General features: G+C 40.3%; 2 protein-coding genes across 2 annotated transcripts; one reads left to right on the top strand and one right to left on the bottom strand.

Moving 5' to 3' along the window:
* The first annotated feature begins 6,335 nt into the window (after window positions 1-6,335).
* LOC138029000 (uncharacterized) lies at window positions 6,336-9,911 on the top strand. Its single transcript, XM_068876660.1, has 4 exons — window positions 6,336-6,603; window positions 7,034-7,343; window positions 7,995-8,064; window positions 9,505-9,911. Exons 1-3 carry the CDS (start codon window positions 6,475-6,477, stop codon window positions 8,045-8,047), a joined length of 492 nt encoding a protein of 163 aa, XP_068732761.1. The 5' UTR covers window positions 6,336-6,474; the 3' UTR covers window positions 8,048-8,064; window positions 9,505-9,911.
* On the bottom strand, window positions 7,338-12,189 carry LOC138028999 (uncharacterized). The gene is made up of 9 exons (XM_068876658.1): window positions 12,097-12,189; window positions 10,973-12,004; window positions 10,470-10,565; window positions 10,149-10,287; window positions 9,956-10,049; window positions 9,479-9,647; window positions 9,043-9,187; window positions 8,263-8,514; window positions 7,338-8,009 (listed from the first exon to the last, which is right to left on the bottom strand). The coding sequence occupies exons 1-9, from the start codon at window positions 12,126-12,128 to the stop codon at window positions 7,473-7,475; spliced, it is 2,496 nt and encodes an 831-aa protein (XP_068732759.1). The 5' UTR covers window positions 12,129-12,189; the 3' UTR covers window positions 7,338-7,472.
* Window positions 12,190-17,710: the final 5,521 nt, after the last annotated feature.

The raw sequence follows: 17,710 nt of genomic DNA on the forward strand, positions 1-17,710 counted from the left end.
TAAAACGGTACAGCGATATTTCGGTTATTGATACGTTAAAGAGGTGTTAAATGCGACTTGACATCTTTTGGAGACTCGTATCCTTAAAAGTACATGATATAGATTCTTTTAAGGCAAGCGCCATAATTTTCAAACAAATAGTTTCCGAGAGATAACGTACCTCGAAAATAAGAAAAGAGTTTTGAAATATGTTCCATTTTCACACTTAGATAGCAACAGTTTAGCGGCCAGTTGTCATAGACCCCAGTTTTCTTGCCTGGCGCCTTTAATTTGGCTCATCGGTAGAGTATCCGAACTTGTAATCGGAAGCCGACTCCTGTTACATAGGAGGCTCGACTACTGCTCGACTACTGCAACAGAGCACTCCGATTTTTTCCGAGTATTCCCGAGTCTCTCCTCTGGGATGAATTTTCCGTCGAAAAATCGTTTATTTGGGCGGTCAGTGTAAGATGCAGACTGCAGACTGCAGACCGGGGGTAAAATGCAGACTGAGGGTAAAATAAATATTAATAATAAAAAAACGAGTCATAAGGATAAAATAAAGATTGTTTGAAAGACAATCCTGTTTTACATCTGTCAACAACTCACATTATCATGACTGCAAGTCGCTGCACCTTTTGGGGATGCGATCGTACGCGTTGAAATCATCTTTGCTTTGTTTTTGCGCTTCCAGATGCATTGCAATGTTCCAAATTATTTGTCACGCCGGTACATCGAGGTAAATCGATCGAAAAACCAACAATTATTACTTCGAATACCTGAATAATCTCGGTTGTCTTTTTTCGGTGCAACGAAATCCACAAAGAATTTCATGTATTCCGAGCAATTAGGACGCGGGGATTTCATTGGTTAAGCTATGCATGATAACCCCTAGGGAGAGGTTATAATTGAAAATTGCATCTTCCAGATGCAAAACAAACGAACTTATGAACTAAAGGATAAACCAAGTGAAGCCACGATCTTCGCAGTTATGAACGCAATTTTTACAATTGCGTAGAGAAGCCTGAAAAATTCAGGACTTCAACGGGGTTTGAACCCGTGACCTCGCGATTCCGGTGCGACGCTCCACCAACTGAGCTATGAAGCCACAGACGTTGTGGCTGGTCACGGGTTCAAACCCCGTTGAAGTCCTGAATTTTTCAGGCTTCTCTACGCGATTGTAAAAATTGCGTTCATAACTGCGAAGATCGTGGCTTCACTTGATTTCATATCCGCAGTTCATATATGATTCATTTCATATACAATTTCATCATTAAAGGATAAACATAACGCACACGAAAGCGAATGAAAGGATCCTAATAAAAAGATTTTACACCTCGGTCATACTGGCTTAAGCCGACTGAATTGAAACGTTAAATGGTTGCAAAATCCGCGTAATCTCTGTCTTTGTTAATTGGTATTGTAGCCATTCGTGTCAAAATAAATTGAGTTATTGGGTAATTACTCGATTACTTTGTTCAGTGCAGCAAAATGGACAGTTAAATTACGGGGTGGTGACTTCTTTGCCTAAAGGCAACTCACTTAACGAAACTATCCTTTTTCCAACAATAACAAGGATTCAAACAGCTTCAATTCTTACAGAGTTCGATGAAAATCCGGATTTAAAACATGCGGTGGGGCAACCAAAGCGTTGGTAGCTGTGTTGGGGTTTCAGTGTGAAAGTACAAACGGCTACTAACACTCTTATAACTCTTTTTTCATTATTATTTTATTAACCCGCAGTCTGCAGTCTGCATTTTACCCTCAGTCTGCATTTTATCCCTGGTCTAGAGTCTGCAGTCTGCGTTTTACACTGACCAGTTATTTGGGTGGTTTTTGGCAACAGAGGTTAATTATTCGTAATGCGATCGCTTACGTTGCCGTTAGCAATGGGTCGCAAATTTGACACTTTTATTGCATTATCACATTACGCATTGAATCCACGTTATCTATTATTCCTAAAAATCTAAAAATATTCGTGCCTCATCAGTTTTCGGTCGAATTTATGTCCAAGAAAGCAGAAAATTGCAGAAAATTTTAGTTTTGCATCTTAAAATTCGTAATCAACGCTAAAATGACCAAATTTTGCCTGGGAAACATATTTTACTGTTATTTTTCTTAAATTTTTCGTTCAACTCTCGCTTTTATAAAATGTTTCAGTTGTCTGTAAATAAGTTATATGCTGTTGGAAAGCTTATTTTCTTAGCAGCTAAAATGATGTATTTTTCCCCCCTAACTTTAAATATTTTTTGAGAAAAAAAAACCTTTTTTGGCGATGGCTGATTTACCGCGGTACCGGTTTTCTCGCGGTTGGCAAAGTAGGAAAAAGAGTTAGGCCGGTAGCCAGGTTTTTAACCTCAGAAAAGGATCTGTTTCGTCGTACGAACGTGTGAGGACCTGTGAGCCAAAGAGCCTATGCTGGTATGAGTTCTGGGTGACCCCTTAATAACTTCTTACTAACCGAGCGCGAGGGCCGTACTGCCAGGGATATATTGGCCCGAGGTCGTGGCAGTACGGACCTCGCTGCGCTCGGTCCGTACAAAAACGACCCAGGGCCAATATTCCCCAGTACGGCTCGAACTAGCTCGGTTAGTGAGTAGTTTATTATATGGTTTTTTAATTACCTTTTGCTTTGTTTTTGCAAGCCCGTAATCAGCCCGTGGGCCAGTCACAATTAGCCAATCAGAGCGCGCGTTATATCGGCTACAAACCCCAACTCAAAAAAAAATTGCCTGTTACGCTGCACGTACCACAGGCAACCCAGTGTACCCTCACGGAGGGTCTAGTTTCCCCACAGGCAGCCCAAGCTCAAAATGTTACGAGTTCAGTGTAACGTGACATATGCTGTATTACATAACAACGCGAAACGTGACTCCCGCCTTACAGCATATGGAGGTATTGTGTTACAACGGTTTGAATTTGTAAAGGTTTGTATGGGAAGGCAACGGCTTTGCTGGAAAAGTCAATTATTCTTATATTTTGTGAATAAAATCTACTTACCCTGTTGCCGTGTTGTATTCTTTGTTGTTTGCCAGCTTCGCAAGCCGATCTAACGCGATTTCGGCGACTTATCGTTTTGTGGGTTTCCACTGCTAAAAGAAAGACAAGGCTGCACACTGATTTCCGGAGTGCCCGCCGCTCGAAGGGAATAAATCCACCGAAAATAACCCCGTCGACTCAATTCCTCCGTAGAATCGCAGAAGAGATGTTGAAACTCCATGTCAGTTCACTCGCTACGCAATTCCGTCCACAACGCCTTCGCTACGATACATTCATTTCGAGATTTCTTCGCTCGCAACTTCAAAAACAGGCTCGTCCAACGGTTTAGGACACTCTCGCGGTTGGCAAAGTAAGCTGGGTAACTATAATTAGCCCGACCAGGGGTAGACAGCAACGATTTGTCAACGCGCAAACCAAAATGCTCCCCGGGTACCCTCCTGCTTTATTTTGCAAACCCACAAAGCGTACAAAGGGGCGCATTGTTTACATCAGCCAATCAAAATCACGTCCAAATCAAGTCGAGCCGTGTTTACAAAACATCTCACAAACTCAGTGGAAACCCATTGCAGGCAATTTTCGCACGTATTCTTAGAAAAATCTTATTTCTAAACGCCATGTGGTAGAAGAAAGTTCCAGTTCCTCTTTTTCACAATGTAAGTACATTGTTTTAAGTTTTAGTTTGTGCTTTTGATTTCGTAAATTTGACCCCTGCACACATTCGCACATTTTCTTCGCACCTCGCGATTTTGCTCGATTGTCATGGCTTCGAAATTTTCTGCTGCCCTTTTCAGGGTTCAACTGAATGGAGATCAACAAGAAATTGTCAAGTTTGCTTCCGAAGGCCATAACCTTCTGATCACGGGTCAAGCTGGAGTGGGGAAGAGCGAGGTTGTCAAGCGAATAATAGCGACAGTCAATGCACGTGGAAGAACTGTGGGTATAGTCTGCTCCAGTGGTATCTCTTGCCAAGTTTATGATCGTGGAATAGCATCGACAGTTCACTCGTTCTACGGTCTTATGACTGCTGATTTGCCATGGCGTCAACTGATCGATCGATCTATTGCCAACTCTGTAGTTTGCGATCGCGTTAGGGCTATCGATGCGATAATTTGGGATGAGGCAAGCATGTCTAGCCGAAGGATGTTTGAACTTGTGAACTGCCTTCATCACGAACTTGCAGATGACCAGGTAAATCGTACTTTCCCATTCGCCGGAAAGCAGCTTATTCTTGTCGGAGAATTCCTGCAGTTGCAGCCCGTTCCTAACATATTTGACGAAGGGTGTTACATGTTCGAGTCACCCTTATTTGATTTGGCGATTAGCCATCGTTTTGCCTTATCTAAAGTGATGCGCCAATCTGAGAAAGACAAACATTTCCTAAATGCTCTTGGTGAGATACGGCTGGGTCGGTGTTCAAATGATTCGAAGGAATATATTTGTTCCTTGAAGAGAAATTTGTCCGCAGACTTAGAGGAAAGTGCCACGCACATCTTTTTCCGCAAAATACCAGTGACACTGATGAATAGAAAGGAACTTGACAAATTACCAGGAGAACTTTTGGAGTACACGGCATCATTTGAAAATGATAATTCCAGGAGCATGAGCTGGCCAGGGGTGGAAGTATTGCAACTGAAGCGAGGATGTAAGGTTATGCTTGTGTGGAACTGGTCAGACAACCTAAAGAATGGAAGCGTGGGTGTTTTTACTGGAGTTCGCGGTGACGATCTTTTGGTTTTCTTTCAAGACGTTGGCGTGGTCGCGATTTCCCGGCAAACATGGATCAAGAGAAACTTGACAGGGCAAAAAATGGGAAGTGTCGCACAGTTTCCCCTTGTTTTAGCCTATGCTGTTACCTGCCATAAGTCTCAAGGGCTAACACTTGTTTCTGCCATTGTCCACTGCTCACGAGAGTATGTTTCCGGATTAATTTATGTTGCTTTTTCAAGAGTCAAATCTCCTGAACATATCCAGATTCTGGATTTTAGTCCTAGACTACTTTTAAGACCACCAAGGAGGGCAGTAGAGATTTGTTCTTCGCAACATTTAGATGCCCCAGTCGCTGATATGTCCTGCTGCCGAAATAAAAATATCAATCCTGACATTTTACATTCCGTGAAAGATCGATATCACGAGCTTGGAGAAGACGATGATCCTTTCTCCTTTCCTTCAGAACTGCTGGATGGTCCTGCAAGAGCGGCATTTGAAGACGACGAAGTAGCAGTTCCGATGGAATTGACGGAGGTGTACCGCCAGCTCTTGACGCACGAGTCTATTCTCGCAACTCCCTCTGAAGACGTTATGAAGAGAATCCTGGATTTATTGCCTTCCATGAAATCGAATGCTCTCTCCACCTTTTGCGAAGAGAAGAACTATGCAATTGACTACTTGTTAAACGAAAGCTCTATAGACAAGGTGAAATGCTTCGCGAAGCTAGTTTGGTTCCACTGTTACCTAATGGTAGAAAGCCACGTTGTCGAAAATCCAGACGAGATCGTAATTGAGATTGGCCGTCAAGGGTTTACCGCGGTGACGTCCAGTCTGCATGAGTTTTTTAGTGGTATTGAATTTTCACGTTACGTTTGTGCTTTATTTGATGCAACGGCAAGCACGCCACCCCAAAGGGCTGTGACAGTTCAGCTGGCAACTTCGGTGTACTGGGAATTTTCGGAACAGTTGGTTTCTGTTATTAAACAGCAAAGACAGGAAGAGGCTATCCATTTTGATGTTGATCAAATGAGCGGAGTAGGTCGATCAAAAGTGCGGCATGTTGGTGGTTGGGCTGTGAGGAAGGTTCTCAATCGTTCGAGAAAATACATTCAAAGAAATGTCTTTACAAAGTGCAGTTCCACTCTGGCCAGAGTTGAAGCCCAACAGATAGCTTGTCAGTTACTTGAAGAGAACGTCATCCGACCCCATTCAGAACTGGAGGAAAATTCAATGTTTCCTGACACGCTACAAGTGACAGAAGGGAGACAGTACCGGGAAAGAGGACTGCTTCACATTTCAGACCAGGCATACGTTTTCTTCATGGAACTAGAGAAAAGACGAGTGGAATTACTAAATCTACATATTTTGAAGAAAGCACGGGCAGAAATGGTGGAAATGGCCATGACTGAATTGAAAGGCGATCAAGAATTAAAGACGCGTTGGGTACAGTGCTTTGAAAATGAGGATATCGGTAAATACAAGGTAATAATTTGTTTTCTTAATGGATTAGAGAATATACATGCGAATAAGAAAAAATACTATTTGCCTGGAAAGCACATGTGCGTTTTACGCCTATTACGCACGGTGGATAAAGACTGGAAACTAATACTAAATTAACATGGCGACTTCCGTTTATTAGCGATCCGTAATAACATATAAATTCAGAAATCCGTAAATTTAAGGTAGTGAAATTATTTACCGGTATTTGTAAGTAACGGTAATCGGTTTTGTTCTCAACAGGAATTCATTGAGAAGCTTCTGTCAAACATCTTGCTGTACTATGTAAACATGGGGGCATGTCAGTTTCTGAGAGATTTTCGAAGAGAATACCAAGTGAAGAAGACTGCGGAACTACGGAAACGAGTTTTGCAAAGGCAAGAGAGGAACAAAGAGAAAAGTGATAGTGTATCATTCCAGGTATTTATTTTATTAGCAATTTTCTACCTTACCATTACACTACTTGTAAGTTATTTGGATCTTGTTCAAAAATGGTTCTGCAAAATGGATTGGCACCAGTTTGTCCAATGACATTAGCCTAATTTTTCCTTTACCCCAGCTTTGACGTGCTCTTAACATTTTCAAATTTTAAAATTACATTGAAAATTGCAACTGAAAGGGCTTTATACCAGGCAACTTGCAGAAATACTATAGGGTCATGTATATAAATTATGTATAATTTCTTTTATAAAGGAACATTACATTCTCAACTTAACAGCACAGGTCTAGTATTTCATAACATTTCATTTCATCTCATTTCATTCCATTTCATTTCACAAATTGAGACTTGAAACTTACTTTGAAGTTTCTTTTGTAAGGTTTTGGGGGTTCTTTTTTTTTCTTTTCATAGGAAATTCTCCGAGACCGAAGTGACAACAAGAAAGTTTCTCATGGTCATCTTGTTGCCTTTATTAACCAGCACCAAGGCACTGCTCCACTTAGTCGTGTGTACAACAAATCACAGTTGGTTGCACTTTGTGAAGCGTATGATGTCAGAGTTTCTGCAAGGTCAACAAAGACAGTTATTGGTGAAGCCCTCCTGAATGCTATTGCACAGCACACATCCATCCCATTCACACCTCCTGTTGATGACAGAATTTTCAGGGTAGCAGGAAGAACAGAATCTGAAGATGGACACATCAGAATCCGGCTTTCAAGAGGTAAATCTAATGACATTTAGTTTAAATGACAATGATACTTTGAAAACTACTGACTGCAAGGTGAGAACTTTAGGAGCATTAAATATGAGATAGCCAAAACTGAATAATCAGATAAACAAAGAAAGAAAGTCACTTTACAGTCCTTTTTGCCTGCATTCCTTCAATTGATGGCCTTATGTTCATGTTGGTGCTGTTACAGGATGCATTGCTCTTGGTACTAATGGTTGTTTGGCCCAATCTGATGGAGTTCTGTGTTGATTGCTGCTGCAAGAAGGTGGGGTTATCATTCTGGCCATTGCATGAACGTATCTGGCAGAAATGATTCTCCACACAATCTTGATTTACAATCGCTGGTTTAATTACTGTGCTGGGGAATCTAGTCATTTTGTAATGGACCATGGACTGGAATCCAAGGCACATTGCTTGCAGATCAAACCACAATTTAGAAGAGATGAAGCTCTTGCTGTTTCCTTCAGTTTCATTGGCCCAGTGGCACATCCAGTTATAGAAATTGTTTAACTTGTGAAGTCTTAAGTCGTCAGATGAATTGATGTAAAGCCTATCATTAAATAAGCTCACAATCTCGCTTGTGTGATGAAGAAGCTCAATAACAGCATCCAAATAATCGCCATCCTTTCCGATCTTTTTCAGGTGTTCCTGGTACTTCTACAGAACAAAGAGAAAATGAAAATACAGTGAGTTAAGCACTTTTTGATGGAAGGTAAGAACTAATTTTAAATCGCTGGAAACCGCTTCTGACTGCTAAAAGAAAGGTGAAACTTGTATTTGGGGGTTTCACATCAGGTGATGTTAAAAAAAAAATCAGATTTTGGTTGCATACTAGCAGAAAACATTTTCATAAGTAACATTATAATCTTAAAGGCATTCTATCAAACATAAATGACAACCAAATAATCACCTGCAGTAGAAACAACATCTTGGCATCAAGCATATCTTCAGCAAGCTTGTTTCTCATTATACTGGCTGAATCAAGGTTTAAGTGTTGGATGCTTAATTTCTCATGTAGTGGGAGTGAGAAGCTCTGCTGGTCCCAGTCAAAGGCACTTCGGAACTGCTTCCAGGTGATTGACTTTCCACCAGTTTTGAGGCACCTGGGATTCCCATTCTTATTGCTCTTGTAGATGTTATTTCTGATTTTCTTTATGTTATGCTGTTGAATATATATAATATGTTTTACCGAAATACATAATTTAGTGGTAATGGCTGTTCTGATAGGTCTTGAGAGATTCTTTATCTAAACATGTTAAGCATAAATAGAAGACTTGAAAATTGCACCAGGTGAATGATGGTGGTAATTAAAAAGGCTTTAAATGCTCTTCTCAGTTAATTAACAATACCTGTGAATATTCCTGTAAAAGTAATGAATTTTCTTTTGGCCGCACAAAATTCACCCTCTCACCAATTTACACCCCCCCCCCCCCCAACCCCACCCTGCTAAAAAAGAAATTGAAAGAGTGACTGACTGACTGACTGACTGTTTGAATGATTAACTGGAAACTGAATGAATGAATGAACAAACAAACGAACGAACGCACAAATGAATGACCAAGGGTGGGAGAGAGGGAGAAATAGGGGGGAGGGAGACAGGGAGGGAGGGGTGAGTATCCTACAGTTAACCAGTGAGCTCCTTACAGTGCCCGTCAGAAATAGGACATTTTTCTAATAACAATACTCCTACCTTTGGATCCATGATAAATATCATTGGACAACCAGTGTAAATGTTCGATGTTAGAAACTTGCTATCAACAGGGTCCTTGTTCTTAAAATGTATTTTGATGAATTGCCTGTTGCAATCTGCACCATCCAGCACACACCAGTATATCCTATATTAAAAAGAATGGCTGATAACTATCATGAATTTTCCTGTAATTGTTAACCCTCTATCGGTACTTATCTTTCATCATAGTTTTCCCCATCAGGTGAAAGTTCAAAGTTGACTTTTGAAAAGTCAGACCATGCACATTAAACAAGCTGGCAAAGAACTAAAATTTTAACCTCCTTTGTACATGTGCAGACATAGGGTATAACCTACTGAGTCTACATTCTGTTGCTGTGATGTCTCTAGTTTTTGCCATTTATCTGAGGGTATACAGCTAAAAGACTGATTCACTTACTCAAATCCAATTTCTAACATCTTCAGGACTCCCTCCCAGAACAGATGGTACAGATCGCTGGGTGTGCAGTTTGCTGATGGCCATTGTGCAATGGGAAACCTGAACCCACCATCACTCAGGAAAAAAAACTGTAACACATGTGTTGCAAGTTCTGGTTGACTGTCCTCACCTATAAATCATGTTAAAGTTGAAAAGCACTGAGAATATGTTAAATGTTATTCAAAATAAGTTAAGGGGGAGAATGCTGTTGTAATTGAAGGTCAGAGAGATTTCAATACATGGCTTAATGTATAACCCTAGGTACATGTATATCTTTCTTAATTAGGCAGACATACACACTCTGAAAATTTCATGAACACATTGGAAATTGAAAATAAGAAATGGGTTTAGCAAATTGATAACATTCAATGCAAACTATTTTGGTTATCGAATTCTGTAAATAATAAGCCATTTACATGTGTTGAAGAGCACTAGTACCTGACAAAGTTCTCGCGAGATCATGACCTCTCCCAAGGTCAACAAAGCCTACTAGCTTATGCTTGCCACTTACAGAGGTCATCTCTAGGTTCTCCTAAAGAAAGATGTGAAAGGGATGAAGAAAAAATTTTTTACCAAATTTATTGTAATTTACAAGGTATGTCAATTGCACTGATTTGCTTTTCAATGTTACCTGGACCTTCATTTCATCAATTGCAAAACCACCCATGTAATCTCCTGGCTTCAAACCATTTTCTTGGGCTGCATTTCTGCACCACATAAGTATTTCCTCATTCCAACCTGGAGTCTCTTTAACTTTGTTCTTATAAATTCTGTAATCATAGAGCAGTGTAAAATTTCAAATGTTTTGTTCCTCAGAATAGTAATTAAAAAATTGCACTGTAATTTTAAGTTATTTTATGACAGGGGGAGAAATTTATCAATTATCAGCTGCATTTATTCCCTTGTGTGATGAAAACAATCAGTTAAAAATGTACAAGTATGTGCTGCTCACCTTATTGTCTTATTGCTAGGTAAAATAATGAACTGTCGGAGGGGGTCCAGCACATGTGGGTTTTTGCAATAAAGATCCAGGCATAATCTAATGATCCTGCAATATATACAAAATATAAATGTAAACAATCAACTATTGAGAGATTTATGACACGGAATTTATTTATTTCAGGTATAACCAGTTTTCAGTCATTTAATTAAGTATTAGCTGTAGTGGGCCTTACCACTTCATACTTGGCAATGTGTATATAGTCTTATATCCTGCAATCTTTTTACTGGAAATTGAGTTTACATAGAAATTACTTTAGAAAAGTGACCTCACAAACTAAGGACTATTTAAAAAGGATTCTAATTACTACCTTGTAATTTTAGCACGTGCAAGGATATCTTTGTGTGTGTATAGGAAATTGAGGAGGGGAGAGGGGAGGGGGAAGGGGTAAAGGGGTTTTGGTTTTAAGTGGCTAGCATGAAAGTGTTCTATATTACATATTTCAGGTTACTTACTTTGGATGCCATCTGTACGCATTTTTAGTTTTACATCGTAGAAGATTCTCTTGCTGTTCCCACAGGCTGCCCATACTGTCAGGCACATTATCAGCAACTCCTTCAAACATCTTAGAGAGGTCTGCGTGGTCATCATTTTCCATCTCAATGCACTCGGCCTCAAACTTTTCTCTCCAGTAACGTTCTCTTTGTTCTGCATTTAGTCTTGCTTGCCTCTCCAATTTTAGTTGCTTGGTAACTTCTTCCTTAGAGAGAAAGCGCTTGTTGGTGAAAGGGCTGATTACCCCATTGGTTTCTAGTTTCCTTTTCTGCCTTTTTTTTTCCAAATAGTGTAGGTGTTGGCAGTTAGAACAGCACTGTCCTGCCCTTGAAAGTATAGAACAGTTCGCCGAAAAAGCCCTGCGTTCGACAATTTCTGGTGTTCTATTTGTCGACAAATCAGACAAAATGCCAGTTTCATGAGAGAGCATCGTATGTAGAACCTCTCCATCTGTGATTGGCACTCCACGACATAAAGTCGAGTTATCTATGGAGGTTAAAACTGATTCGATCCGTTTCCAATTAGGAGATTGCTCAAGACATTCTAACTGAAAGACCGTTGTAAGATCGGCTTGACATCCATGGGATGTAAGTATGATGGAGTAAGATTCAACTTTTATAACAAATTTCACCTCTGTCACCACTCTCTGATTGCGGAATGACCAGGGTTCATATCTCGCGAAGGAGTATTGTCCTCCCTGATCACTTACCAAATGCCATCCGGTTTTTAACAGCGAGATCGGTTGGTTTTCATCAATTGCATCATGTAAACTTGATGATTTTCGCTGAAGACCTAAGTAATAGTTTTGTCGGCCTTTCCGCGAACCGCGTTTGACGACCCTGACTCCATCACCCCAGATCTCTTTAACTAAATGGCCGAACAAACGTGAACTTGCCGGACACGCAAAGTTTTCCTTCATCTTCTCTCCTTCAGCTAGGATTTCTCGGACTGCTACCAGTTTACCCTCGCAGTGTTCGAAGGTTGATAACAACCTACAAGATATACGAGCGGTTAACGTTTCATTTCACAAGGCCATGAGGATCAGTGTTCGCGTCGAGCGTTGAGTATATAATGTAAAACCTACCATGTCTTCCATTTCCACGACGAAGAAGTCATCGCTTTCGCATAGATCAATTTTTTCGCAGAGAAGCAAAGATAGATTAAGCACAATACTCTGGAAAATTACGTTTACTCAGCCACTTTTTGAAACTTTGTAAACACGACTCGATTTGATTTTGATTGGTCGATAGAAACAATGCGCCCCTTTGTAGCTTCGGAAGCAAACTTGACAATTTCTTGTTGATCTCCATTCAGTTGAACCCTGAAAAGGGCAGCAGAAAATTTCGAAGCCATGACAATCGAGCAAAATCGCGAGGTGCGAAGAAAATGTGCGAATGTGTGCAGGGGTCAAATTTACGAAATCAAAAGCACAAACTAAAACTTAAAACAATGTACTTACATCGTGAAAAAGAGGAACTGGAACTTTCTTCTACCACATGGCGTTTAGAAATAAGATTTTTCTAAGAATACGTGCGAAAATTGCCTGCAATGGGTTTCCACTGAGTTTGTGAGATGTTTTGTAAACACGGCTCGACTTGATTTGGACGTGATTTTGATTGGCTGATGTAAACAATGCGCCCCTTTGTACGCTTTGTGGGTTTGCAAAATAAAGCAGGAGGGTACCCGGGGAGCATTTTGGTTTGCGCGTTGACAAATCGTTGCTGTCTACCCCTGGTCGGGCTAATTATAGTTACCCAGCTTACTTTGCCAACCGCGAGAGTGTCCTAAACCGTTGGACGAGCCTGTTTTTGAAGTTGCGAGCGAAGAAATCTCGAAATGAATGTATCGTAGCGAAGGCGTTGTGGACGGAATTGCGTAGCGAGTGAACTGACATGGAGTTTCAACATCTCTTCTGCGATTCTACGGAGGAATTGAGTCGACGGGGTTATTTTCGGTGGATTTATTCCCTTCGAGCGGCGGGCACTCCGGAAATCAGTGTGCAGCCTTGTCTTTCTTTTAGCAGTGGAAACCCACAAAACGATAAGTCGCCGAAATCGCGTTAGATCGGCTTGCGAAGCTGGCAAACAACAAAGAATACAACACGGCAACAGGGTAAGTAGATTTTATTCACAAAATATAAGAATAATTGACTTTTCCAGCAAAGCCGTTGCCTTCCCATACAAACCTTTACAAATTCAAACCGTTGTAACACAATACCTCCATATGCTGTAAGGCGGGAGTCACGTTTCGCGTTGTTATGTAATACAGCATAAGTCACGTTACACTGAACTCGTAACATTTTGAGCTTGGGCTGCCTGTGGTTTCCCTTATGTTATCGTTGCAAAAGGGTACATCAAATTATTGGTTATCAGTAATTAAGCTTCCATGACGAAATTCTGACTCGAGAATTTAACGCTCGTATTGTTATTTTATTTGTCGTCAATTCATGCGATGTTATGTGCCAGAAAAGACGACAAGTAGCCGAGAAAAGGGCCATTTCTCATCTCCTTGTTTGTTTGTACATTTGTCTTTATCTAGTTCAAAATAGAACTTTGCTCTATCATAAGTCTTTCTTTATTATTCCACCTCATTCATTCACGCGCGTGCTACAATGTGGGCGAAGCATCTAAAAATAAATTGGCTCGAGCAGTTTCGAAGTAAAAGTAGAGAATGAAAGATTCTCTGTTGCATGGTCACGTTGGGTCACGGTCACCGTCACGCATGGTCACGTCGTCGTTATGCAGAGTACCGCTAGAATATGCCATAAAATTCGTGCTGCACGTGCAGCACGATAATTTCGTCATTTTTCACCAATCGGGAATTGAGCTGCATTATCATGCAAACGTTTAAGGTTTTTCTAGAAACTTGAACTGGCCAAAGGTGACTGAGAACAATGAGGTAAACGGTAAATAATTTAGCGCGGAACGAGAGAGGTGGTAAAAATCATAGGTACAGGTGAAATAAAATACGAATGAAGCATGGCGATCGTGGCGAATGTGGAACCCAAACTAAATTTCATTATCCCTAAAACTACTTCTCTTATGTTTATTCCTAAGGTCATCTTGTCAGATATCCCTAACCCATTAAAAGTATTTGCCTGGTTATCCGTTATCCACTGCAAAAATCTCCCTCTGAAAAAGGAGATCAGTGGCCACTTTTGCACTGACCTGCAAACCCTGTAATAACTTGTTATCAAAACTGTGGACAATTTCCTTGAGTGAAATTTCAGCTCACGTTCTCTGTATCACTCGGGGGTTTAATGACAAGTACACTATGAGGACAAATATTGTTATTTACTACATTCTTCCAATAAATTATATACAAGTTAAGTGATTCTCCCAAGCGAACGGGGTGCCAGAGCAAACAGGACCATTAAAATGACTTCACTTTGAAGAGGGAGTTTTGCGCACTTTCAAAAGGGAAGAGCCCTGAAGGAATTTAAGAAACTGTTACTGCTCTGAGCGGACGTGGGTAGTTTCTTTGTTTTTAAACTTTAAAAGTTCCAGATAAAACTGTCGTTGCTATGTGAAAAGTCAGCACGAAGTTGGGGTGAAATGAAGTGGTGTGGCCGCTAGGGAATGGGACCGAGCGCTACCGCTCTCTTCCGCAGCGATAGGGAATGACTGGGAACGAGACAACTAAACGCTGTGATATATGATGAAAAACGAGTTTTTTTATATATGATTTGATACATTCAAGAGAGGACAGAGTGAAAGTCGTGTGTAAAGTAGACATTTTTTGGAATATACGCTTTGCATGAATATGAGTCAAACTTAAAGGGGCTATGTCATGCAAAATTTTGTAATTTCGTGACACCCAAAACGCCCAAAAAGTAGACTGAAACATTGCAAAAACCATTTTAAACTGTTAAACAACATACGAAACCCAGCAAAAGGAAAGAAAAGCATGGATAGAGACAAACGCACGAGATTGAAACGAATTGCATTTCGGTAATCCTGGAAAATTGGCTGGAGAAAGGTCGTATTGCTCAAAATCATGTTGTTTGTGATGTAACGATAATTTTATCAGTAAAGGAATTCCACATTACCATTTTCGACTCTTAAACTGGTGATTAACTAAAGATTTTCCCGAAACACTCTAAAATAACGTAACATAGCCCCTTTAAATTTGGCGAACCTAAAAAGTCTTTTGGCAATTTGACTCTATTATTATGCAAAACTTGAGCTACATTTTTCTTATGACGCGAGTGTAATCAAAGAAAAATTTGATGAAATAAGGGGTTGGTTTTTTTTAGTTTTTTTAAATCGTGTTTATGTAATTATTTAACCTAATTAAAATACAGGGCCTTTTTAGTTACAAAGAAGTTCCCGATCTTGTGACTAACAGCCTAGTTGCAACTTACGATATTGCAAAGAAAACAAAATGTGAAAACATTTTGAAACAGCTTAATTCTCTAAATCTGATCAGTCTCTTTTAAAGATATTGACCAGCTCAGATCTTAGATGTCCTCGCCTTAAAGTGAGACAGTGCTATTCATTATTCACTTTTGTATAGTAAATCAATTGATATCCATGTATAGTAACCAAAACTAATTCTAACCTAGTTTTTCTCTCGACTTAATTTAGGCTTCAAAAAAGTTTTTTTCAATTCATCTGAGTGCGTATTCAACCTAGTTAAAATGAGGATGACCAATTTAACCTAGGCAAAAACGGATTCAACCTGAGAGCGGATTTTACCGGCGTTTTATTTTTACATGAGCTCGGATTCCTTTGTTCTTTTCGGGAGGAATATATTACATAACCCCCAAATCAACCGTCTGAAAAGCTGGGTGCGGCTTTGATTGTTTGAAGGGAAGAGCGGGGCTAATGAACAGCTAATTTAAATGCGAGGGGATTTTGTATTAATATGCAAGGGGGATAACTCACTTATATGCGCTGCGCCCTCGGGCAACGCACGAGGGGAATAAATCACATAACCCATCGCTTCAGGCCGATAACTCTTACATAAAGCTCCCAATACGCCATACAATAAAACCTTTTTGAAATATTAAAGGTCCCTCTGGGAAAAAAATATGTGAAATATTGTGAAATTATATAACTATAACAATATGACCTGGTGATGATGATGAAGTGACAAGTCCTATAGCGCTGGCCACTAATTGGGAGAGTAAATCGAAGCAAACTCAAATTAACGCAAATCAAATCATATATTGACTTTTGAGGAGAGGGGAGAACCGGAGTACCCGGCGAAAAACCTCTCAGAGCAGAGTAGAGAACCAATAATTTCAATCCGCATGTGACTCTTGCCTGGGAATTGGACTCGGGCCACATTGTTGGGAGGCGAGTGCTCTCAACACTACGCCAACACGGCTCCCCATCACTGCAACCTACACCTTATTCAGTGAGTCTGCCAATCCTATCAATGTGTTCAACTGATCAAGTATCACATGTTTGTTGCACAACACTCTAATTCGCTTCGATATTTTTTTCTACCCATGAGCCTGACATGTTTCCGGTTACATCAGCAGTGTCCCAAATTCGCTGCAATGATCGTAGTTTAATTTCTGGTTCTCGTAGACAAGCCTGTACAGATTCCTTTCCACGGATCGCTTGTTCAAGACATTTTGTGCCTGAAAACTTGACATTGAGAGGGTACATTTGAAACTGATGATCCTCTAGGGGAATGTCAGTGAACTGTGGAAACATTTTTTCTTCTAATTGTCAGTAGCAGACCTACATTCACCTTAAAGGCCAGTACGAAAATTGACCACCTCTAGGCTTAGCCCTGAAACTAAACGGCTAATGAGTGAGAGAAGACGTGTAAAAGCTCATCGTAATCGTCTCCTGTGATCAATCGAAATGGGCCGAGTATCTAATTGACCGTTGTTTTAAGGCCTGTGAAAATGATAACTATCATTCTTCATTACTTCCAGCAAAATGCTGGCAAGGAATATATTAATATCCGGAAGAGAAAAACCTTGGCTCAGGGAACTCGATCAGTTTATTCGAACGGAAGGGATCACTTGTAGTGCGAGCAATTGCCCATCTACTCCGTCCAAAGAAATATATATATTTTTTCGTGAGTAATGAGTACAATTTGGTAAGGTAAATTTTGTCGTCATTCTCAATTATTAACGGCCAAAGAAACGTTCATGAATACAGAGAAGTGTCAATTTGGCGTTATTTTAATTTTTAATGTGCTAATTTCGTAATCGGTCCGTAGCTCTTAGCCAGTCACAGCGCTCGTTATACCTAATAATAGGTTTTCCAGGTAGAAGATGTGTTTGCAAAATTTATAAATTATAACGTGATAACGTAAACAGGGACCGATGCAGAAATGGCAGAAAGAGGGGGCCTAAAAAATTGCGGCGAGAGCGCACCTCTCCCCTACATGCCCTCTATTCGAAAAATTCACGTTAGTGAAGATGTATTTGAAATACGAAAGGCTCTGAAACTGAACTAATTCTCTGAAGTAAAACCGCCTGATGCACACTGTACCACTTGAAAATCGGTTGGGTACAGACAGGGGGAAAAAAGGGCCCACCCTCCCCCCCCCCCCCCTAAATCTGCCCCAGTTAAAAGTAATGTTTGCAGCAGCACGTACGTTTTTACGGGCTTGTGTCACGGCGGTCGAGTCGATTTTGTGTAGTTTAACCAATTACTTGCTTTTACTCCCTTTGCAACTTAAGGTTAACCGCAGAAACGACATTTAAACAACACAACTCAAATCAACTACAT

This window comes from Montipora capricornis, chromosome 13 (genome assembly GCF_036669925.1).
Source record: "Montipora capricornis isolate CH-2021 chromosome 13, ASM3666992v2, whole genome shotgun sequence".
Classification (NCBI taxonomy): Eukaryota; Metazoa; Cnidaria; class Anthozoa; order Scleractinia; family Acroporidae; genus Montipora; species Montipora capricornis.